Source organism: Hippopotamus amphibius, chromosome 1 (assembly GCF_030028045.1).
Source record: "Hippopotamus amphibius kiboko isolate mHipAmp2 chromosome 1, mHipAmp2.hap2, whole genome shotgun sequence".
NCBI lineage: Eukaryota > Metazoa > Chordata > Mammalia > Artiodactyla > Hippopotamidae > Hippopotamus > Hippopotamus amphibius.
The window spans coordinates 42,036,435-42,055,479 of record NC_080186.1 but is presented as its reverse complement, the minus strand read 5'-3'; the positions used below and the strand labels follow the sequence as shown (position 1 = coordinate 42,055,479).

Sequence of the window (19,045 nt, the reverse complement as noted above, 5' to 3'; positions counted from 1 at the left end):
GCATGAAGGTGGGCAATTATAACGTGAAAAATTAGCATCAGGAGATTCTCCTCGTTTTGAAGCTTCCCAGCAGATTAAAAGAAACAAACAAAGAACAAGTCAGAAGCATTTTTTATTATTTTCATAGATATTTCCTAAAATGTTTTAGAAATTTGAGGTAATTAAATCAAGATATTTATTAGTATTTTACAATCAACTGTAACATATGAAGAACTCAGTTAACATTATTTAGTAGGAAGATGTAGGATATGAGTCAAGAGAATATGTTTATGCTATCTTTAAGCAAATACGTGACTTGGGGCAAACAATTTTACCTCTACGTCTGTTTCTCTCCCTGTTAAATGGGAGGATTAGACTAGACCATCTAATCTAATGAGAAAAAATTGCCTTTCATGTGGAATCTGTTGGGGGTGATGGGACTCCTAATAAAAGAATTTTGAGAATAGGCTGCTGATACAGTGCTCTCTGGAGATCCTCAATACTAGCATGGAATGGAGGGTATGGCAGCAACGCTTAACTCAGTTAAGGCTTTGAGATCTCTGGTCTCCTGCTTGGGATGCCAACAATTGATGAATTCTAAGGACCCTTCCAACTCCAGTATCTTATGAGTCTAAAATGAAGCCATCTGTAGGAAGCCATCCTTGTTTCTTCCAACTCTTCCTTGTGTGATAGCGTTCATGTTTATCTATATAACAAAAAAACCTCAGAATTTGTTACTGTTGGTGTTTATTTCATTAAACCTTACCAACTTGCCAAATCAATTGAGCACTATAACACAGCAAGGCCAGGCAGAGAAGACAGTTTTTTTAGCTATTTACACAGGAGTTTTGTAGATAATTGATCTTGGCCTATACATCTCTTATGATATTCCATTGGTTCCAGATTATTATTAGTCACTTCCTTTTTAACAGTGTATTTTTTATGAGGTGACTAAACTGCTGTTTAACCCTGCTACAAGAATGTGACAGTGGGCTAGTCCAGACAAGTGGAGGTGCACTTGGTAACTAACATTCTTAATAAGCTTGCTTCAACCTGCCACAAATTAAAAGCTCTGTGACTTTTCTAGCACATAAGTGATTTAAAAAAACAAAAAAACAAAAAAGAAGCCTGGATTGTGAATAAATAAGCTTTTTTGATTTGCACTCTGGTTGGCAGTAATTGAAACTTCAGCCTGATGAAGTTTTGGCTTAAAACTACCTTAATAATCTGTCTCGCTAAACAGTGAGCATCTGAAATTTTTAAAGGGGTGATGCAGCAGTCATCTTACGGGATACGTAAAGACTTTGTGTTGCTCAGAAATGGGATGTAGTTGAAAACTCCACGGCCTTTGGAGTGAAATCTGCTTTGCCACTTAGTAGTTGATTGATCTTAGATAAGTTATTTTACCTCTCTAAGGCTGTTCCGTGATTTACACAATCATGATTGTTTTTTATTTGCAGGATTGTCATGTAGGGTAGACATATGTTAAGCACTTTATATATAGTACCTGGCAAATTGATGATATCTACGAGTAGCTGTTTTACTTTAGCCAAGGAAAGTAATTACTGTTTATCAGACTATAAGACAGCATATAGTAGGGCCTTAGTCATTGTTTGATTGAATTCTTTTTAAATGGCTCTGAGATAAGACTGCCTAAGTTTAATTTTGGCTTCCTATTCAGTACCTGTATGACCTTGGGCAAGCTTCTTAATCTATGTAAGGCTTAGTATCCTCATCTTTAAAAGGGGGATATAATAATACCTATCTGTCAGGGTTATTGTGAGAATTAAGTGGAGTAATACATATAAAGCACTTTGCACAATACCAATACATATTAAACTCTCAACAATAGCAATTATTTTAAAAATATTTTTAAAACTACTGAGTGGTTTCATGGATAAATATACATATTTCAAAACTTATCAAATGATACTCTTCAAAATATGTGTAATGTAGATCAATTATACCTCAATAAAGCAATACTCAATGATAGTGTGTGTGTGTGTGTGTGTGTGTGGTATGTATATATATTCTTCATATTGTGTTGATTGTATTCAATGCTGGTACCCAGTAGCATTCCCAAACCTGGGTAGAATTAATTATGCTGGTATCAAGATGATGACAAGCTTGAAACATGGTTTTAAAAAAACTTTCTTTTATTAATATTCTTTTTAAAACACAAGGGAATTGTATTTTACAAACTGATTTTTTAAAGATACATATAGTAAAGCTATACTTTCAGAACTGATAGTTTGTATTAGTAAGTGTGTCACATGCAGGGTCAGGGTCCTGCAGGTGACTGAACTGAATTTTCTTAGTGACTTATTGAGATCACAGTCCATTAGAAATGGAAGGGATCTGAGAGGTCATTCATGTGGGTTGCTCCCATAGTTTACAAAAGAGAATATTAATTCTCTTGATGACGGGCCCAAGGTCCCATAACTAGGTCTCCTAAGTTCTTGTTCAATACTTTAAAAATCTCTTAGTCTGTCATTAATGGTGAAGAATAAAGACAGGCTACTAGTGGGTATTTGGGAAAAGGCTAATATTTGGCTACAAAATAAAAATACATTTAAGAACTAATTCATATGTTTAGAGAAAGCATTGCTAAGAAGGGCCTAATGAACACACTGAGGACCAAGCCTAAAATAATAGTAATACTTGTCAGAGATAGTCAGTGATCAATTATGATGGTTTATAGGAGTGGTTTTTTGTTTTTGTTTTTGGCCTCATTGAGTCTTCATTGTTGCACTTGAGCTTTCTCTAGTTGCAGCAAGCAGAGGCTACTCTTTGTGATGCACGGGCTTCTCATTGTGGTGGCTTCTCTTGTTGTGGAGCATGAGCTCTAGGCATGCAGGCTTTAGTAGCTGCAGCACGAGGGCTCTAGAGCATGCAGGCTTCAGTAGTTGTGGCCTGTGAGCTCAGTAGTTGTGGCTTGCAGGCTCTAGAGCCACAGGCTCAGTAGTTGTGGCACATGGGCTTAGTTTCTCTGTGGCATGTGGAATCTTCCTGGCCCAGGGATTGAACCCGTGTCCCCTTCATTGGCAGGTGGGTTCTTAACCACTGCAACACCACCAGTGAAGTTCCCAGGAGTTGTCTTTTGCACATTGTTTTGGTATTTCATTTTAATTTGTTTATAAGGAAATTACATAAAAGGAAACATTGAGAAGATTCTCAAACTTCACAGAATAATGTGCTTTTGGGGCTTCTCAATTGTTTCAAATAATTGCCGTTATTATTTATGAAAATTAGTTTCATCTGTACACATTGATAGTCCAGCAGTTCACAACTTTTTGGTCTCAGGATCCTTTTGTACTCTTAAAAAAAAGTCATCAAGACCCCAAAGAGCTTTTGTTTATGTGGATTATATCTACTGACATTTGTCATGTTCAAATTAATATTGAGAAAAATTAAATGTTTACAGTAGCAATCATAAATTCATTACAGGTTAGTATAAATAGCATTTTTTAGGAAAAGTAATTGTATTTTCCAAAAAATAAAATTAGTGAGTAGAGTGATGTTTTACACTTTCGCATATCTCCTTAACATCCAGCTTAATTGAAGACAGCTGGATTCTTATATCTTCTGAATTCAGCCTGTTCTGATATGTTGTTTTTTTGATGTATATGAAGAAAATATGGCCTCACACAGATCTGTAGTTGGAAAAGTGAGGAGTATTTTAATAGTCTTTTCAGATAATTGTGAATATTCTTCTTTGATACTAAACCAACAAGTGATAGTTTTCCAAAGGTTAGTTTCAGTATGGAATCTGGAACCATATCAGTGTACTTTTTTACTTTGTTACAGCAAGATCCATTGGTCTGTGTTGCACTTTGAGTAGATCTTTTAACCATGAATAATTTTATAACATCATGCATTCATTGTTATTTAGAGAGTTTTGGTCCTTTGAGTTATACAGATTTTCTAATGTTGAAAGATTTCATTATATAATATCAAAAAAATCACTTCTGCTAATATTACCACCGATCTCATTAGAAGAATCTTTAAGTATTAAGGAGCTCTTGAGTTTGTGGTGTCTGATAGTTTTCCAAAATTTTAATTTTTAATCTTGAAAACACAAATTTTGTCATTGGCAGTTAATACTATCAGACTTGTGCCTTGAAATAACAAGCTTGCTTCATTCATTTTGAAGGAAAATCCTGTCAGATACCTAAATCTGAATAACCATAGTTCATCTGCCAGTCATTTAAGTAATAGTAGTGTTCCATGGAAAAATTAGCTGGTTCAGAACACAACTCAGCACAACCATAATTCTCTGCTGTGCAGTGTGAGTGCTTTATGCCTGCTTCCCAGTTGTCACATAAAATATTAAATGGCATGTACTCAAGAGTCAGGTTTAATTAAAAGCAATAATTTTTGCCTATTCAACAGGGACATTCTTAAGTGAAATTGGCATTTTTACAGTGAGTACATGGCACTGGAGACTTTAACACAATATGGTGTCACTACTTTGATTTATGCTAAGGTACCAGCAGTTTTGACCACCATGCTTTTTCACCATCAGTGTAAAAACATGGTAAAAAAGTCAAATATTATCTAAATATTTATTTAGAAAATTATTTTGTCTTTGTGGAACCCCTAAAATGCTCTTAAGAACCTTGTGTTTTTAAGAACCTTGTGTTTATAGACCACACTTTAAAAATCATTGGCATAGTTAATGGTCTTCCTAAGAAAATACTAAATGCTTTCCGTAAGAAGAAAAGAAAAAAAACTTCAAGTAGATTTTAGGAGTATTCACTAACTGATGGAATATCTATTATGTGGCAAATATATTCTCCTTTACACCATCCTCACAGAAAGCCTATTAGGAGAGGTAATATTATCCATTTTTATAGATAAAGAAACTGAAATTTGGGATATAAAATATTGATTGGAGTAAATAGTAGAACAGTGACTAGCAGAAGTAAATTTGAACTCAGGACACTCTGACTTAAAAAGTCCTTGCTGGGGACTTCGCTGGTGGCATAGTGGTTAAGAATCCATCTGCCAATGCAGGGGACATGGATTAGATCCTGGTCCAAGAAGATCCCACATGCCGCAGAGCAACTAAGCCCATGTGCCACAACTATGGAGCCTGTACTCTAGAGCCTGTGAGCCACAACTGCTGAGCCCATGTGCCACAACTGCTGAAGCTTGCCTGCCCAGAGCCTGTGCTCTGCGCTCCGCAACAAGAGAAGCCACCGCACTAAGATGCCCGTGCACCACAACAAAGAGTAGCCCCCACTCACCACAGCTAGAGAAAGCCCTCATGCAGCAACAAAGACCCAACACAGCGAAATTAAATAAATAAATAAATAAATAAATAAATAAATAAATAAATAAATGTCCTTGCCTTCAAGAGAATTAGAAGACAAGCCACAAAATGGGAGAAAATGTCTACAAAAGATACATTTGATAAGGGACTGCTATCCAAAATATACAAAGGACTCTTAAAACTCAACAAGAAAACCACTCAATTAAGAAATGGGCCAAAGACCTTAGGAGACACCTCGCCAGAGAAGATACACAAATAACCGTAGTAAAAGATGTCTCATCATATGTCATCGGAAGTGCAAACTAAAATAACAAGATACCACTACACACTTATTAGAATGGCCGAAATCCAAAGCACTGGCAACACCAAATGCTGGTGAGGATGTAGAGCAACAAGAACTCTCATTCATTGCTGATGGGAATGAAAAATGGTACAACCGCTTGGAAGACAGTTTGGCAGTTTCTTATTGAAATAATAAGCCTACTCTTACCATATGATCTAGCAGTTGTTCTCCTTGGTATATACCCAAGGGAACTGAAAACATTCGTCCACACAAAAACCTATACACAGATGTTTATAGAAGCTTTATTTGTAATTGCCATAACCTGGAAGCAACCAAGATGTCCTTCAGTAGATGAATGGATAAATAAATTGTGGTACATCCAGACAATGGGATATTATTCCCCATTAAAAAGAAATGAGCTCTCAATTCATGAAAAGACATAGATGAACTTTAAATGTGTATTACTAATTTTAAAAGTCCATGCTACATTCAGCTGTCTCCTGTTATCAAATAGAAAGAGTTCCTTTTAACAATCCACAAGAATTTTTTGATTTATTTAATTAATTTATTTGTTTGTTTGTTTGTTTATTTTTGGCTCCATTGGGTCTTCATTGCTGCACACGGGCTTTCTCTAGTTGTGGCGAGCGAGGACCACTCTTCATTGCACTGCATGGACTTCTCATTGCAGTGGCTTCTCTTGTTGCAGAACACGCGCTCTAGGCGTGCGGGTTTCAATAGTTGTGGCACATGGGCTCAGTAGTTGTGACTCACAGGCTCTAGAGTACAAGCTCAGTAGTTGTGGTACATGGGCTTAGTTGCTCCACAGCATGTGAGATCTTCTCAGATAAGGGATTGCACCCATGTCTGCTGCATTAGCAGGCGGGTTCTTAACCATTGTGCTACCAGGGAAGTTCCCAATCTACAAGAATTTTTAAGTGCCTGCATTTTCCTCAGATTATTTATTAACACAGCAGATTTTCTTGATTTTGGTCATTTTTCTTCAAGCCTAATTTAAAAACAAATTGGACATCCTGTGTTACCAAGTCCAAGCTCATACTGCTTGCCACATGACAGGCCAATAAATAGAGTTGTTGAGGCACGGGATAGTGACTTTCTTTGGAAAGCCAGCAGACTGAGAAGGTCATGGACTAGTGCCACAAAGAACCATCTTACTTGATTTAGATTTCAGGCTTCTTTTATACTAACAGGGGAGGGGGTGTGGTTGGTTGTTGCAAACTTCTTATTGCCAGAATCCTTTGTTCTTACAACTGTCCACATAGGTAGGTCCGGTCACAATGTTCCTGTAAACCTCCAACAAGACAAATGTTATTCTCTGTTCTGCAGCTTTTTATCTCTCTATGAATGGAAAAGTTTTATACCTTTGAAGGTCAGAGCCTTGAGAATGGGCTAGCCTGTATATTTTCAGGCTATAGGCAACATTCCTAACTTATAGAAAAAAAATAGAATACAGAGATTAAAATAAAAGAAACAGATCTAATATGGAGTCACATTTGTTCTTCCCTATTACACTTTCAGTCGTCAGGTGACAAGAAGAATCAGCTTGAATTCTTGCCTACTGTGGCTATCATGCTTAAAAATGTGGGGTTTTGTTTTGTTTTGTTTTGTTTTGAATACAATTGCTTTGCAATATTGTGTTAGTTTCTGCCACGCAGCGTAGTGATTCAGCTGTATGCGTACACACATCTCCTCCCTCTTGGACATCCCTCCCTCTGCATCCCACCCAACTAGGCCATCACAGAGCACCAAGTTGAGCTCCCTGTGCTATATAGCAGGTTCCCACTAGCTATCTATTTTACACATGGTAGTGTATTCATGTCAAATCTGATCTCCCACTTTATCCCACCCTCCCCTTGCCCCCATGTCCACAGGTCTATTCTCTACGTCTGCCTTTCTATTCCTGCCCTGCAAATAGATTCATCTGTACCATTTTTCTGGATTCCACATATATGTATTAGTATATGATATTTGTTTTTCTCTTTCTGACTTATTTCACTCTGTGTGACAGACTCTAGATCCATCCACATCTCTACAAATGACCCAATTTCATTTCTTTTTATGGCTGAGTAATATTCCATTATATATATATATATATATGACATATATATATATCTTCTATATATATCATATATATATATATAAATCTTCTTTATCCATTCATTAGGATGCTTCCATGGACATTTAGGTTGGACATTTAGGTTGTTTCCTGGCTATTGTAAATAGTGCTGCAGTGAACATTGGGGTACATGTATGTTTTTGAATTATGGTTTTCTCAGGGTATATGCCTAGTAGTGGGATTGCTGGGTCATATAGTCTATTTTTAGTTTTTTAAGGAACCTCCATACTCTTCCTCACAGTGGCTGTATCAGTTTACATTCCCACCAACAGTGCAAGAGTGTTCCCTTTTCTCCACACCCTCTCCAACATTTATTGTTTCTAAATTTTCTGATGATGCCCATTCTAACTGGTGTGAGGTGATACCTCACTGTAGTTTTGATTTGCATTTCTCTAATAATTAGTGCTGTTGAGCAACATTTCATGTGCCTCTTGGCCATCTGTGTGTCTTCTTTGATGAAATATCTATTTAGGTCTTATGCCCATTTTTTGTTTTGTTTTGTTTGTTTTTTATATTGAGCTGCATGAGCTGTTTGTGTATTTTGGAGATTAATCCTTTGTCTGTTGCTTCGTTTGCAAATATTTTCTCCCATTCTGTGGGTTGTCTTCTTGTCTTGTTTATGGTTTCCTTTTCTGTGCAAAAGCTTTTAAGTTTAATTAGGTCCCATTCACTTATTTTGTTTTTATTTTCATTACTCTAGGAGGTGGGTCATAAAGGATCTTGCTGATTTATGTCCACAATTGTTTTTCATATGCTTTCCTCTAAGAGTTTTATATGGTCCCGTCTTACATTTAGTTCTTTAATTCATTTTGAGTTTATTTTTGTTTATGGTATTAATGTTCTGATTTCATTCTTTTACATTTAGCTGTCCAGTTTTCCCAGCACCATTTATTGAAGAGGCTGTCTTTTCTCCATTGTATATTCTTGCCTCCTTTGTCATAGGTTAGGTGACCATAGGTGCATGGGTTTATCTCTAGGCTTTCTATCTTTTTCCATTAATCTGTATTTCTGTTTTGGGGCCAGTACCATACTGTCTTGATTACTGTAGCTTTGTAGTATAGTCTGAAGTCAGGGAGTCTGGTTCCTCCAGCTCCATTTTTCTTTCTTGAGATTGCTTTAGCTATTCAGGGCCTTTTGTGTTTCCATACAAGTTGTATAATTTTTGTTCTAATTCTGTGATAAATGCCATTGGTAATTTGATAAGGATTGCACTGAACCTGTAGATTGTTTTGGGTAGTATAGTCATTTTTACAATATTGATTCTTGCAATCCAGGAGCATAGTATATCTCTCCATCTCTTTATCATGCTTAAAAATGTAGTCATATTTTTAAAATATAAATACTGTAAAATCCCTTATTTTTGTAAAGCGGAGTTTGTTGAACAGTTTAAATATATGTTTTGTTGTGTTAATGTAGTAGAATATATACTTGTCAAATTAATTCATTAATTTAGGATCATTTCGAATCAGTGTTATCATGCTCTCACTGATCGTTTTATCCCAAGCCACAAGTACTCATTTACAGAATAACAAGAGTGTTGAGCATCTACTCTGGGCTAGGCATTGTTTTTCATGCTTTACATGTATTAGCTCAGCCTTATCCCAACCCTGTGAGAAAGTACTAGTCTAATGCTATCTCTATTATGTATCATTAGGGCAGCTGTGGTTCTTTGTTCTTTATTTGTTTGCTTTCATCTGTCTTATAGGTGTATAGTCGTCATCTTCCCAAGACATTCTTCAGAATATCTTTTAAAGGCTTATTTATAAGGACTTCCAACACTTGCAGTTGTGAAATCATACCTCTAAGAATAATCATGAAATTGGTGTTAAATATCCTTGTCTCCTTTATTAACCAATTCTGACAGATGAGCTCTGTAAGCTCCTGAAGCATCATTGGCAGGAGAGGGGAAGGGTTATTTCAGGCTGATTTATCTTTCCCAAACAGTCTATTGTAGTTCAAGTTAAAGTATTTGAGGGAGCACTCTGTAATATAAGAACTTTTGTAAACACTCAAATATAAGGCAACCTTTTCGAAGAGAGAATTTTAGATAAAACCTAATCTTACATTTTGGTATTTTAGGTGTATAAGTGTCTTATGGAATTTCTTTGATTCTGTGTCTCTCCTACAATTTGTATTTTTTAGGTTTCATGATACTCATATCTGATTTCCATGTACATTAGAGCCATTTATTTTAATCTCAGAGATATTTTTCTTTTTTCACTCAACTATAGGGATTGTTAACAACTTTCTTAATGATGAGCTTAGGAGAGAACTAGACAGGCCCCATTCTTGCCCTTATAGAACCTACAACAGTGTTAAGCTAGACTTACAGGTTTTTTTGTCCCCTCCACTTTTCAGTTACAAATATTATCTGTATTCTTATTCATTACCTAGCCAGGATTAGTGTTTATTTCCAGTATAATTTCAGGCTTAAATTTATGATATTCACTCAAATGGGGATCATTGTTCTTTATATAGAGAGGCTTTATTGAATATTTATGTTCCTAGAGATTACCAGTTTACAATTTTTTCCACCCCACCCCACCAGTGTGTTAAGTATGCAAGTTCAGGTAAGTGGCAAAAGAGTATAACTCATAGTGTTACTTTCTGGGGAAAAACTGCATACCATGAGATCCTTTCATATAACACTGGTACACTGCTGCTATTTGAAACATTACATTTTACGATGTTTTAATGTAATCTCTTGGGTTTTGGTTATATTCAGGTTTTTACCACGAATAGTCTTTGACTTGTGATTGTACCTTCTCCTGTTGACTAATAGAAAAATGTGTGTATTATATTAATAAAAAGGCTGAAAGAAATTAATAATCCTTTGTTACTAGTTTATCCTTTTTGTTTTGTTTTGTTTTTATTTTTGTTTGTTTTTGTTTTTTGTGGGATTTTTTCCGCCCACTAGTTCATCTTAGAGGAGACTCTTTCAGGTTTGATGTAGTAACAAATTTTTGCCCAATTATGTCAGGTCAGAAGCCACAATAATTTGTGACACAAAAGATCAGCAAATTATAGTCCTTCAGGGCTAGAGATTCTGAAGTAGTCCCTTCTCCCAATCAACAGACTTTTATTGAGTTATCATTTTGAACAAGAGACTGGGCTAGGTTTTGGAAGAGTTGTGAGGTGCAAAAGATCTAGTCCCTGCATCCAAGAGATAAGAAGAAATAAGGTATGTACAAAATAGCTATAATACATGTATTAAAAGAGAGGTATAGATACAGTACTGTGAAACCACAGAGGAAGGAGCCACTCTGCCTTTTAGCTATCTCATTAGGTTGCTCCCAACTTAAACACTGTTGTGAATAGTCATCCTTTTAGGAATCAAAATATAATGGATTGAAGAACAGAGTTAAAGGACTGACACTATCTGACTTCAAGACTTTCTATAAAGCTACAGTAATCAGGACAGTGTGGTACTGGTAAAAGAATAGACAAATAGATCAATGAAATAGAATAGAGAGCCCAGAAATAGACCCCTATAAATACAGTCGACTGGTTTTTAACTAAGGAGTAAAAGCAATACAATGGAGCAAAGATAGTCTCTTCAGCAACATTGCTGGAACAATTGGATATCACATGTAAACATGTGAACCTAGATACAGACTTTAAACTCCTCACAAAAATTAAATCAAAATATATCATAGACCTAACTGTAAAATACAAAACTTACTCCTTGAGGATAACAAAAGAGAAAACTTATATGACTTTGTGCATAGTTATACCTTTTAAGATACAATGTCAAAGGTACTATCTATGAAAGAAATAAATTAGTCGAACTCTATTAAAATAAAAAAAAAACTTGAAAAGACAATGTCAAGAGAATTAGAAGACAAGCCACAAACTGGAAGAAAATATCTACAAAAGATACATCTGATAAAGCACTGTCATCCAAAATATACAAGAAACTCTTAAAACTCAACAAGAAAACAGGCAGCTCAATTAAAAAATGGGTCAAAGACCTTAGGAGACACCTCACCAGAGAAGTTATACAAATGACAAATAGCCACAGGAAAAGATGCTACATCATATGTCATCAGGAAATGCAAATTAAAATAACAATGAGATATGACTACACACCTATTAGAATGGCCAAAATTCAGAACATTGACAACACCAAATGCTGGTGAGGGTGTGGAGCAACAGGAACTCTCATTCATTGCTGGTGGGAATGCAAAATGGTACAACCACTTGGAAGACAGTTTGGCATCTTCTTACTAAAATAATATGCATACTATTACCATGCGATCTAGCAGTTGTGCTCCTTGGTATTTACCCAAGGGAGTTGAAAACTTATGTCTACTACATAAAAACCTATAACATAGGTGTTTATTTTGTAAGACTGATGGCCCTTTCACCTTACTTCCTCACAGCCCCTCCCTCTCTATTCTTCCCTTTTACTTTACTTCCTCATGGCCTCCCTCTCTGATTCTATAAAACAAACTGTCATCCAGACCCCAAAAAGATGGTTTTTTGACAGACACGAGCCTGCCGTCTTCTCGGTCTGCCAGCTTTCCAAATAAAGTCGTATTCCTTGCCTCAAAACAAACAAACAAAACTATACATAGGTGTTTATAGAAGCTTTATTCATAATTGCCATAACCTGGAAGCAACCTGGATGTCCTTCAGTAGGTGAATGGATAAATAAACTGTGGCAAATCCAGGAATATCATGCAGCACTGAAAGTAAATGAGCTTTCAAGCCATGGAAAGACAGACGAACTTTGAATGCATACAGTCAGACTTCCTAACCGTGAATTTTGATCTGCAGTTGTTTGAATCCGCAGATACTGAACCCACAGATACAGAGAGCTGACAGTACTATGCCATTTTATGTAAGGGATTTGAGCAACTACAAATTTTGGTATCCTGGGGTCGGGAGCCTGGAACCAATCGCCCTTTGGATACTAAGGAACGACTATATTGCTAATTGAAAGAAACTAAATTTGAAAAGGTTATATATTATACAATTCCAACTATATGACATTCAGGAAAAAGCAAAACTATGGAGACATAGTGGTGAGGAGTCAAGGGGAGATACATAGAACATGAAGATTTTTAGCGTAGTGAAAATACTCTGTATGATATAATAATGGATAAATGCCATTATATATATATTTTTCCAAACATATAAAATGTACAACACCAAGAGTGCACCTTAATGTAAACCATGGACTTGGGAAATTATGATGTGTCAATGTAGGTTCACCCTCAGTAAAAGAAATGCACCATTTTGGTGAGTGATGTTGATAATGGGGAGGACTATGAGTATGAGGGCGCAGGGGGTTTAGGAGAAATCTCTGTACTTTCCTTTCTATTTTGTTGTAAATCTAAAATTACTCTTAAAAAAGAAGTGTTAATACCTATATAACAAAATCCTATGCCATTCACCAACATAATCCATTTTAGGCATAAAAATGCTACTTTTCCCCCAACTTTCCCAATTCTTAAGTATCCAGAAGAATATACCCCCAGATGTGCCGCAAGTGTGTAGAATTAAATAGTAAAATAAAGGAATCTTGACTTTATCCTATACTGAATTTTTGAACCCATTTTGAATCTCTGCATCAGCCATGATGGAAAGTCAGAGAATTAAGTCTAACATAGCCAGAAAAAAACTGAATAAAGACTTGAAATAGATTTTGAAATGAGTCACAGTCCTTCATTGTATTTGGTTAAAGCAGTGTTGTGATTGAAAGATTACCATTATATAGAGGTTAATTAACTAATTTGATGTATGTAAATCTAAATGTAAATTTTCAACTATAAAGTCAAACAGACCTACAGCCTAAATCTTTTTCTTTTTCCAATTTCTTGCAAAATAAATACTTCAATGATAATAATATCGATTATTTACAATTACATAACCATTGGATTTCACATACATTACCTTATTGGATCTTCATACCAACTCTGTGAGAGAGAGAACAGATTGTATTACTCTATTTTGTAAATTAAGGACAGATTGTATTATACCATTTCCTAAGTAAGAAAACTGAAGTACAGAAATTCTAAGTGATTTTGCCAGTTGGGCAATTTGAGTGCTTTAGCCAGCCTGAAACCTCCACCTTCTGACTTCACATCTGTTATATAAGTTTTAGTCATGAGTCCCAGCAAACCTTTACTTTAGGTCTAACTTCTTGAAATCACTCTTGAGTAACTATTGTCCCTTCCAAGGGGTCCCCAGCACTACCAAGGCTGCTATATAATCCCTGCTTTACTCATTTGTATTCCTTTTTCTATGTGTATCTCTTGTCTCGCCAAGTAGTATATCTGTTCCCTTAAGACAGACACTATGCCTTATATTTAATCAACACTGGGCACATAGAAATTCCTGCCCTTTTAATTTCCTTAGTGCAGAGTGAGGCCTGCCTGGTCAGCTACACACTAAGGAGAAAGTGCTGGCCACTGTCCTCTTATCTTCAGAAATTATTAGTAGCTATGGGGAAGATTAATGTTCATAACTATGGAGACAAGCCCATTAAAGAGCCAGCCCATTTGTAGTACCATGTACTTTTAGTGAGCGCCTTCCTCCAGCTCCTCCTAAAATATGTCGACTTCTTTTTAATTTACAATTGGGCTGTATGCAAAGGTAGTCACAGTGGAAGTTAATCACCATTTCTCTTCACCAAGTCCTAAAAATAATGACTGTTGGAATGATAACAGCTCTTCTGCCTATTTCAGTATAGTTTCAGAGCCAACTTTTGTTTATCTTTTCCTCTTTAACTTTTTCAAAAGTCCATTGAGGTAGTTAGGGCAGGGATTACTCACCTCAATTAATAAGAGAGGGAACTCTAGCTTAGAATAGAGAAATGACTTTTCCAAGATCGGGAGGCTAGGCAGTACTTAAACTGAGATTTTTTTAGCTCCTCCAGGTCTCTTTCCATTACACCACACTGCTTCTGATTGTCAGTGACATTTACCATCATGACTATTTCATTACCAGAGGATTTCTGGGTGGGGGCGGAGGAATGTTTTCAAATGAAAAAATGAAGGCAGCGTGTCATAAAATTTAGCCTGTGCTTCTTATCCAACTTAGCTTTGCTTTTATTTGTACTGAAATGAAATAAATTGAGCTAATTGTGAAAATTATGTTGATGGATATGATTGAATAGAAATGACAGAATCAATGCAGTTTTTCTTTACTTATTTTATTAATAAGGCCTTCTAGCATTTGTAAAGTACAATGCCAAAATACCTAGGTGCAAAAGCAAACAAAAACCTCTAATGAGACTAAAGGAAAGATAACAATAATCAGGCACATGATTTTTATCTGTACAATCTATATGACAACACACCACACATGATTAAAAATACCTGGATATGTAGGTGACATTTGCATTTTCCGTTCCAGTATTTGTCTTCAGTTAATTAGCCTAATTATAACACATGCTTGAATTGTAGTTAGGACTAACTCACTGTTGTGTCTGATCCTTATGAATTTACAGATATTTGGGTTTCCTCATATATCAATTTAATTCACACTTCCCCCAAAGTTACAATGAATGTTTGGTGGTGGATGCCGTATATTATTTCTAATAATAATAAAAGGAACTTCACTTTATGTTATTATTACGTTAAATATGTGTCATATTACTAACACCAAAGAAAAATACCGTCTTGGCTATCTAATATTGTCTTAATTCTTTTATGTATACAAAAGTGATATGCATTCATAGTTCCCTAAATTTAATTTAAATCTCAAAATAGTTATTTAATATCTGACCCACTATAAAATTCAATAGAAATAAATATATATTACTTTCATTGTTTTGGCCAAATTTGGTTAGCGTTTTAGATCATAATGGTAACAAAACTGAACGTCTGTGTGCCAGGTACTGTGCTAGGTGCTTCACATGTATAATAGACTCATCAGCTGTAATGATCTGAAATTATGGATTAATATTGTTAAGGGCATAAATGACATTGTAACCACGCATAGAAACATTTTTTTAAATGCTTTTGGCAAACACTCTTCCAAGTACCCTTCAAAATAGTTTTATAGAGTACTGCCCTGGGAATTGGGAAATGGAGGTGTTATTCTACTAATCAGAAAAGTAATAGACATGCTGGGGTAGGGAGGTGTACATGATTAGCTTTATTTTAGGTTTGTTACAGTTTCCTGGAGCCCCAGACTATTGTCTAATGAAAAATAGCCTTGCTATTGTAACATCCATATATGGAATAATTTTCAAATTTTCAAAGCCTTCCTTTGACACCTGGTCTACTAGAGTGAACTTTCTAATCTTGCTGCAGAAATAACAGAAAATATCTAAAAAGTAAAAATTTTTTGTGAAATGTGACATTTTGTTTATAAATGATGGATTCTACTTTTTTGCAGATGTGTCTTGCTGAATCAGGGCTCTCTTATCCCTGCCATCGACTTACAGTGGGAAGAAGATCTTCACCTGCACAGACCCGGGAGCAATCCGAAGAGGTAAACCTGTTTGCTTGCTTTTCATTGAACAGAAGGCCTATCCTCCACTCACCTGCCCACTTCCTATTCTTTTTTATCTGCCACAGCAATGAGTAGATAAAGTTAATGTAGCGTGAATAAAGTCTCAGTAAATTCTTAAAGGCAGAAACTTTCCATGCGAGATTATTGCTAATGTGCTCCTTCTTGTTCTATAAGTTTTGTGTTTCAAACAGACAGAATTTGGGTGGATTGGTTGAAATAATTTTTACTTAGAGCTGTCAGGTTAACAAAGGAATTTTCTTTGCTGCTGACTATATAGTTGAGTACATTTATTAGGATTCATCCTGTGGGTCCTGTTAACTCATTGAGTTGGAGCACCTTCTATGAGCCAGGCATTGTCCTCAATACTACATAACAAAGATGAATAACAATGTACCAATACCAAGGTGCTTAGTGTCAAAGATGATAGATTAGTAAACCAATAATAATGGTATAATGTAATAAATGCAGTGATAGCAGTGTATACAGCGTGCTGTAGAAACAAAGAGGGGCAAAGAGATTGAGCATGTTTATGTATGTGATATGCCTGCATGTGTCTTTGTGGGTCTGAACTATATTGAAAGGCAGTATCTTTTCCTTAGCACTGTGTCCAAGCATGACTTTGGTTGTAAGGAGAGAGCCTGGACGTTACAGTTTATCTGTTTTTAAAGTATTTATTGAGCTGCTACTCTGCATTAGGAAGAATCATCACCATGACTTAAAAAGTGCATGCAACAGAGGTCATAAACAAATAGTACAAAAAACTTTATTTATACCAGTGTTTTTCAGGCTAGCACATGATCCAAGTATTCAAAAGCTTGAGCTACGGACTTCCTAGGTGGCGCAGTGGTAAAGAATCCGCCTGCCAATGCAGGGGACACGGGTTCGAGCCCTGCCCTGGGAAGATTCCACATGCCACGGAGCAACTAAGCCCATGCACCACAACTATTGAGCCTGTGTTCTAGAGCCTGTGAGCCACAACTACCGAGCCCATGTGCCGCAACTATTGAAGCTCATGTGCCTAGGGCCTGTGCTCCACAACAAGAGAAGCCACTACAATGAGGAGCCCGCATACCACAATGAAGAGTAGCCCCCACTCGCAGCAACTAGAGAAAGCCCGTGTGCAGCAATGAAGACCCAATGCAGCCAATAAATAAATAAAATAAATAAATTTATTAAAAAAAAAAAAAAAAAGCTTGAGCTAGTCAGGTAAAATCTTTTCACTTACATTCTATACAAAATATGGTTGCAATATATTTATTTAAACATATATTTTGGACACTCATAATGGAAGCTGCCACAGGACTTCTCCAGCCATCCTTTGAATATATAATTATATCACTTAAATAAGTGAAAGAGAAAAAGGATGGCATAAGTGAAGTTCTAGTCTATGATCATCCTGTGAAAATGATAATTTGCTACTCAGTTTTTGGAAATCCATAAAGAAAGGAGGTTTTCCCCCTACTACAGATACTACTGTACTATTTCCTTGGGCCTCTAAAAATGTTAATTTCCTTTAAAGAGCCCACACCATTTTTTCTAGCACTTTATCTCAGTAATTACTCATGAAAGGAAAAATGATATTGAGATTCACTGCTTGGCAGAAATTGCCAGAGATAATTTGTTGAAATATTTCCTTCTAGTGCTTGAGTATATTTTTAATGATTAAAGTAGGTTATGCTTCAACTCTTTAATGGATAAATCTGCTAACATTGAAAGAGAGCCAACTAGCTCTACCCAAAATTCTTCATTATTCTATGCTCTGAGAGATGACAGTTACCTGTTTCACTTCATTTTATTTCCTTTTCTCACCCTCATATTTATACGCGTTATATGGGCAATCCCATCAGTGGAAAGAAGTCAATGCCGTGTATTCAGGACTGGCTGTTTTTGAGGCTGGCATACACTTTAGGTTACTTATGGAAGAAGGTAGAATGGGGTTAGGGAGCTTTGCAAAACTAAAGCAGCCACAGTCTTGGGAATATCTTTAAATCTGATTATCTGGGATGAGTCCATTATTTTTCCTTCCCTGGCTAACTGTAAATACCACTTCCTCCAGGGGACTGGTGAGAAACGGGAAAGAAGCTATGAGTTGGTTTTTATGTTGTCATAGAATTATAAATCTGGAAGGGATTTTTTTAATTTGATTTACACTCTCCCATCCACTCATTCCTCATTCATTTAAACATTTTTTTAATGTCTTCTACATGCCAAAAATTAGGATCACAGTCTCGGTGCTGAAAGAGCTCACTCAAAATACGAGTGTATCTGTGGTTTATCTCCAATGGCAGGGTTCTGTCCTCATGAGGCAACCAGTTCCATCGCTGAGCATCTCTGTTGATATCAACCTTATATTAAATTGCAAGCTGTGACCGTGTAGCTTCCACCCAGTGGTTCTGCTTCTTTCTTCTCATTTTAACCCTTCTCTTATATGACTTCGTGTATTTCAAGATAATTACCATTTTGCTATTGACTATCTTCAGCCTTGAGTTAGGAAGAAGATATTTCAGACCAGTAGTTAAATTCAGGTTTTGAATTTTATACATTGCAGTTATGTGTTCTTTAACTGGGGGAATTTTGTTTCTTACATCCTCCTTCTGGCCCTGCAAATATGTTTTCCTTATGATAATTTAGTGTTTCCTCTTTTTTTTTTCCCCATCCTCCCCTTGCTTCTGAGTCCCCTTTCAATGACCTTCCCATATTTTGGGGTACCTAGCTAGATACCTGTCTCTTCACATCCCAGCTGCTTGGGTAGGACAGTATAGGGACCCCCTGGACCCAGGTACCTTGGGAGTTGTCCAGTAGTCAGTTGATAGTGGAGGAGCAGGAGAGGTATTCTAAGAATGACAACAACAACAACAAATTTTAAATATAGTTAATGTTAAAACTACTGATTTATAATTTCAGTTAT

General features: G+C 36.1%; 1 protein-coding gene across 12 annotated transcripts in view; it reads left to right on the top strand.

Moving 5' to 3' along the window:
- The window catches only part of FAF1 (Fas associated factor 1), a 463,179-nt gene that overhangs the window by 295,948 nt on the left and 148,186 nt on the right, over positions 1-19,045 (top strand). For all 12 annotated transcript variants that reach the window (XR_009049289.1, XM_057710484.1, XM_057710451.1 and 9 more), the window contains one exon: positions 16,021-16,116. Coding sequence is in view for 11 of the 12 variants with exons in the window: in XM_057710484.1 (XP_057566467.1) it covers positions 16,021-16,116 (96 nt within the window). In the remaining variant the exon portion in view is untranslated. The remainder of the gene's footprint in view (positions 1-16,020; positions 16,117-19,045) is intronic.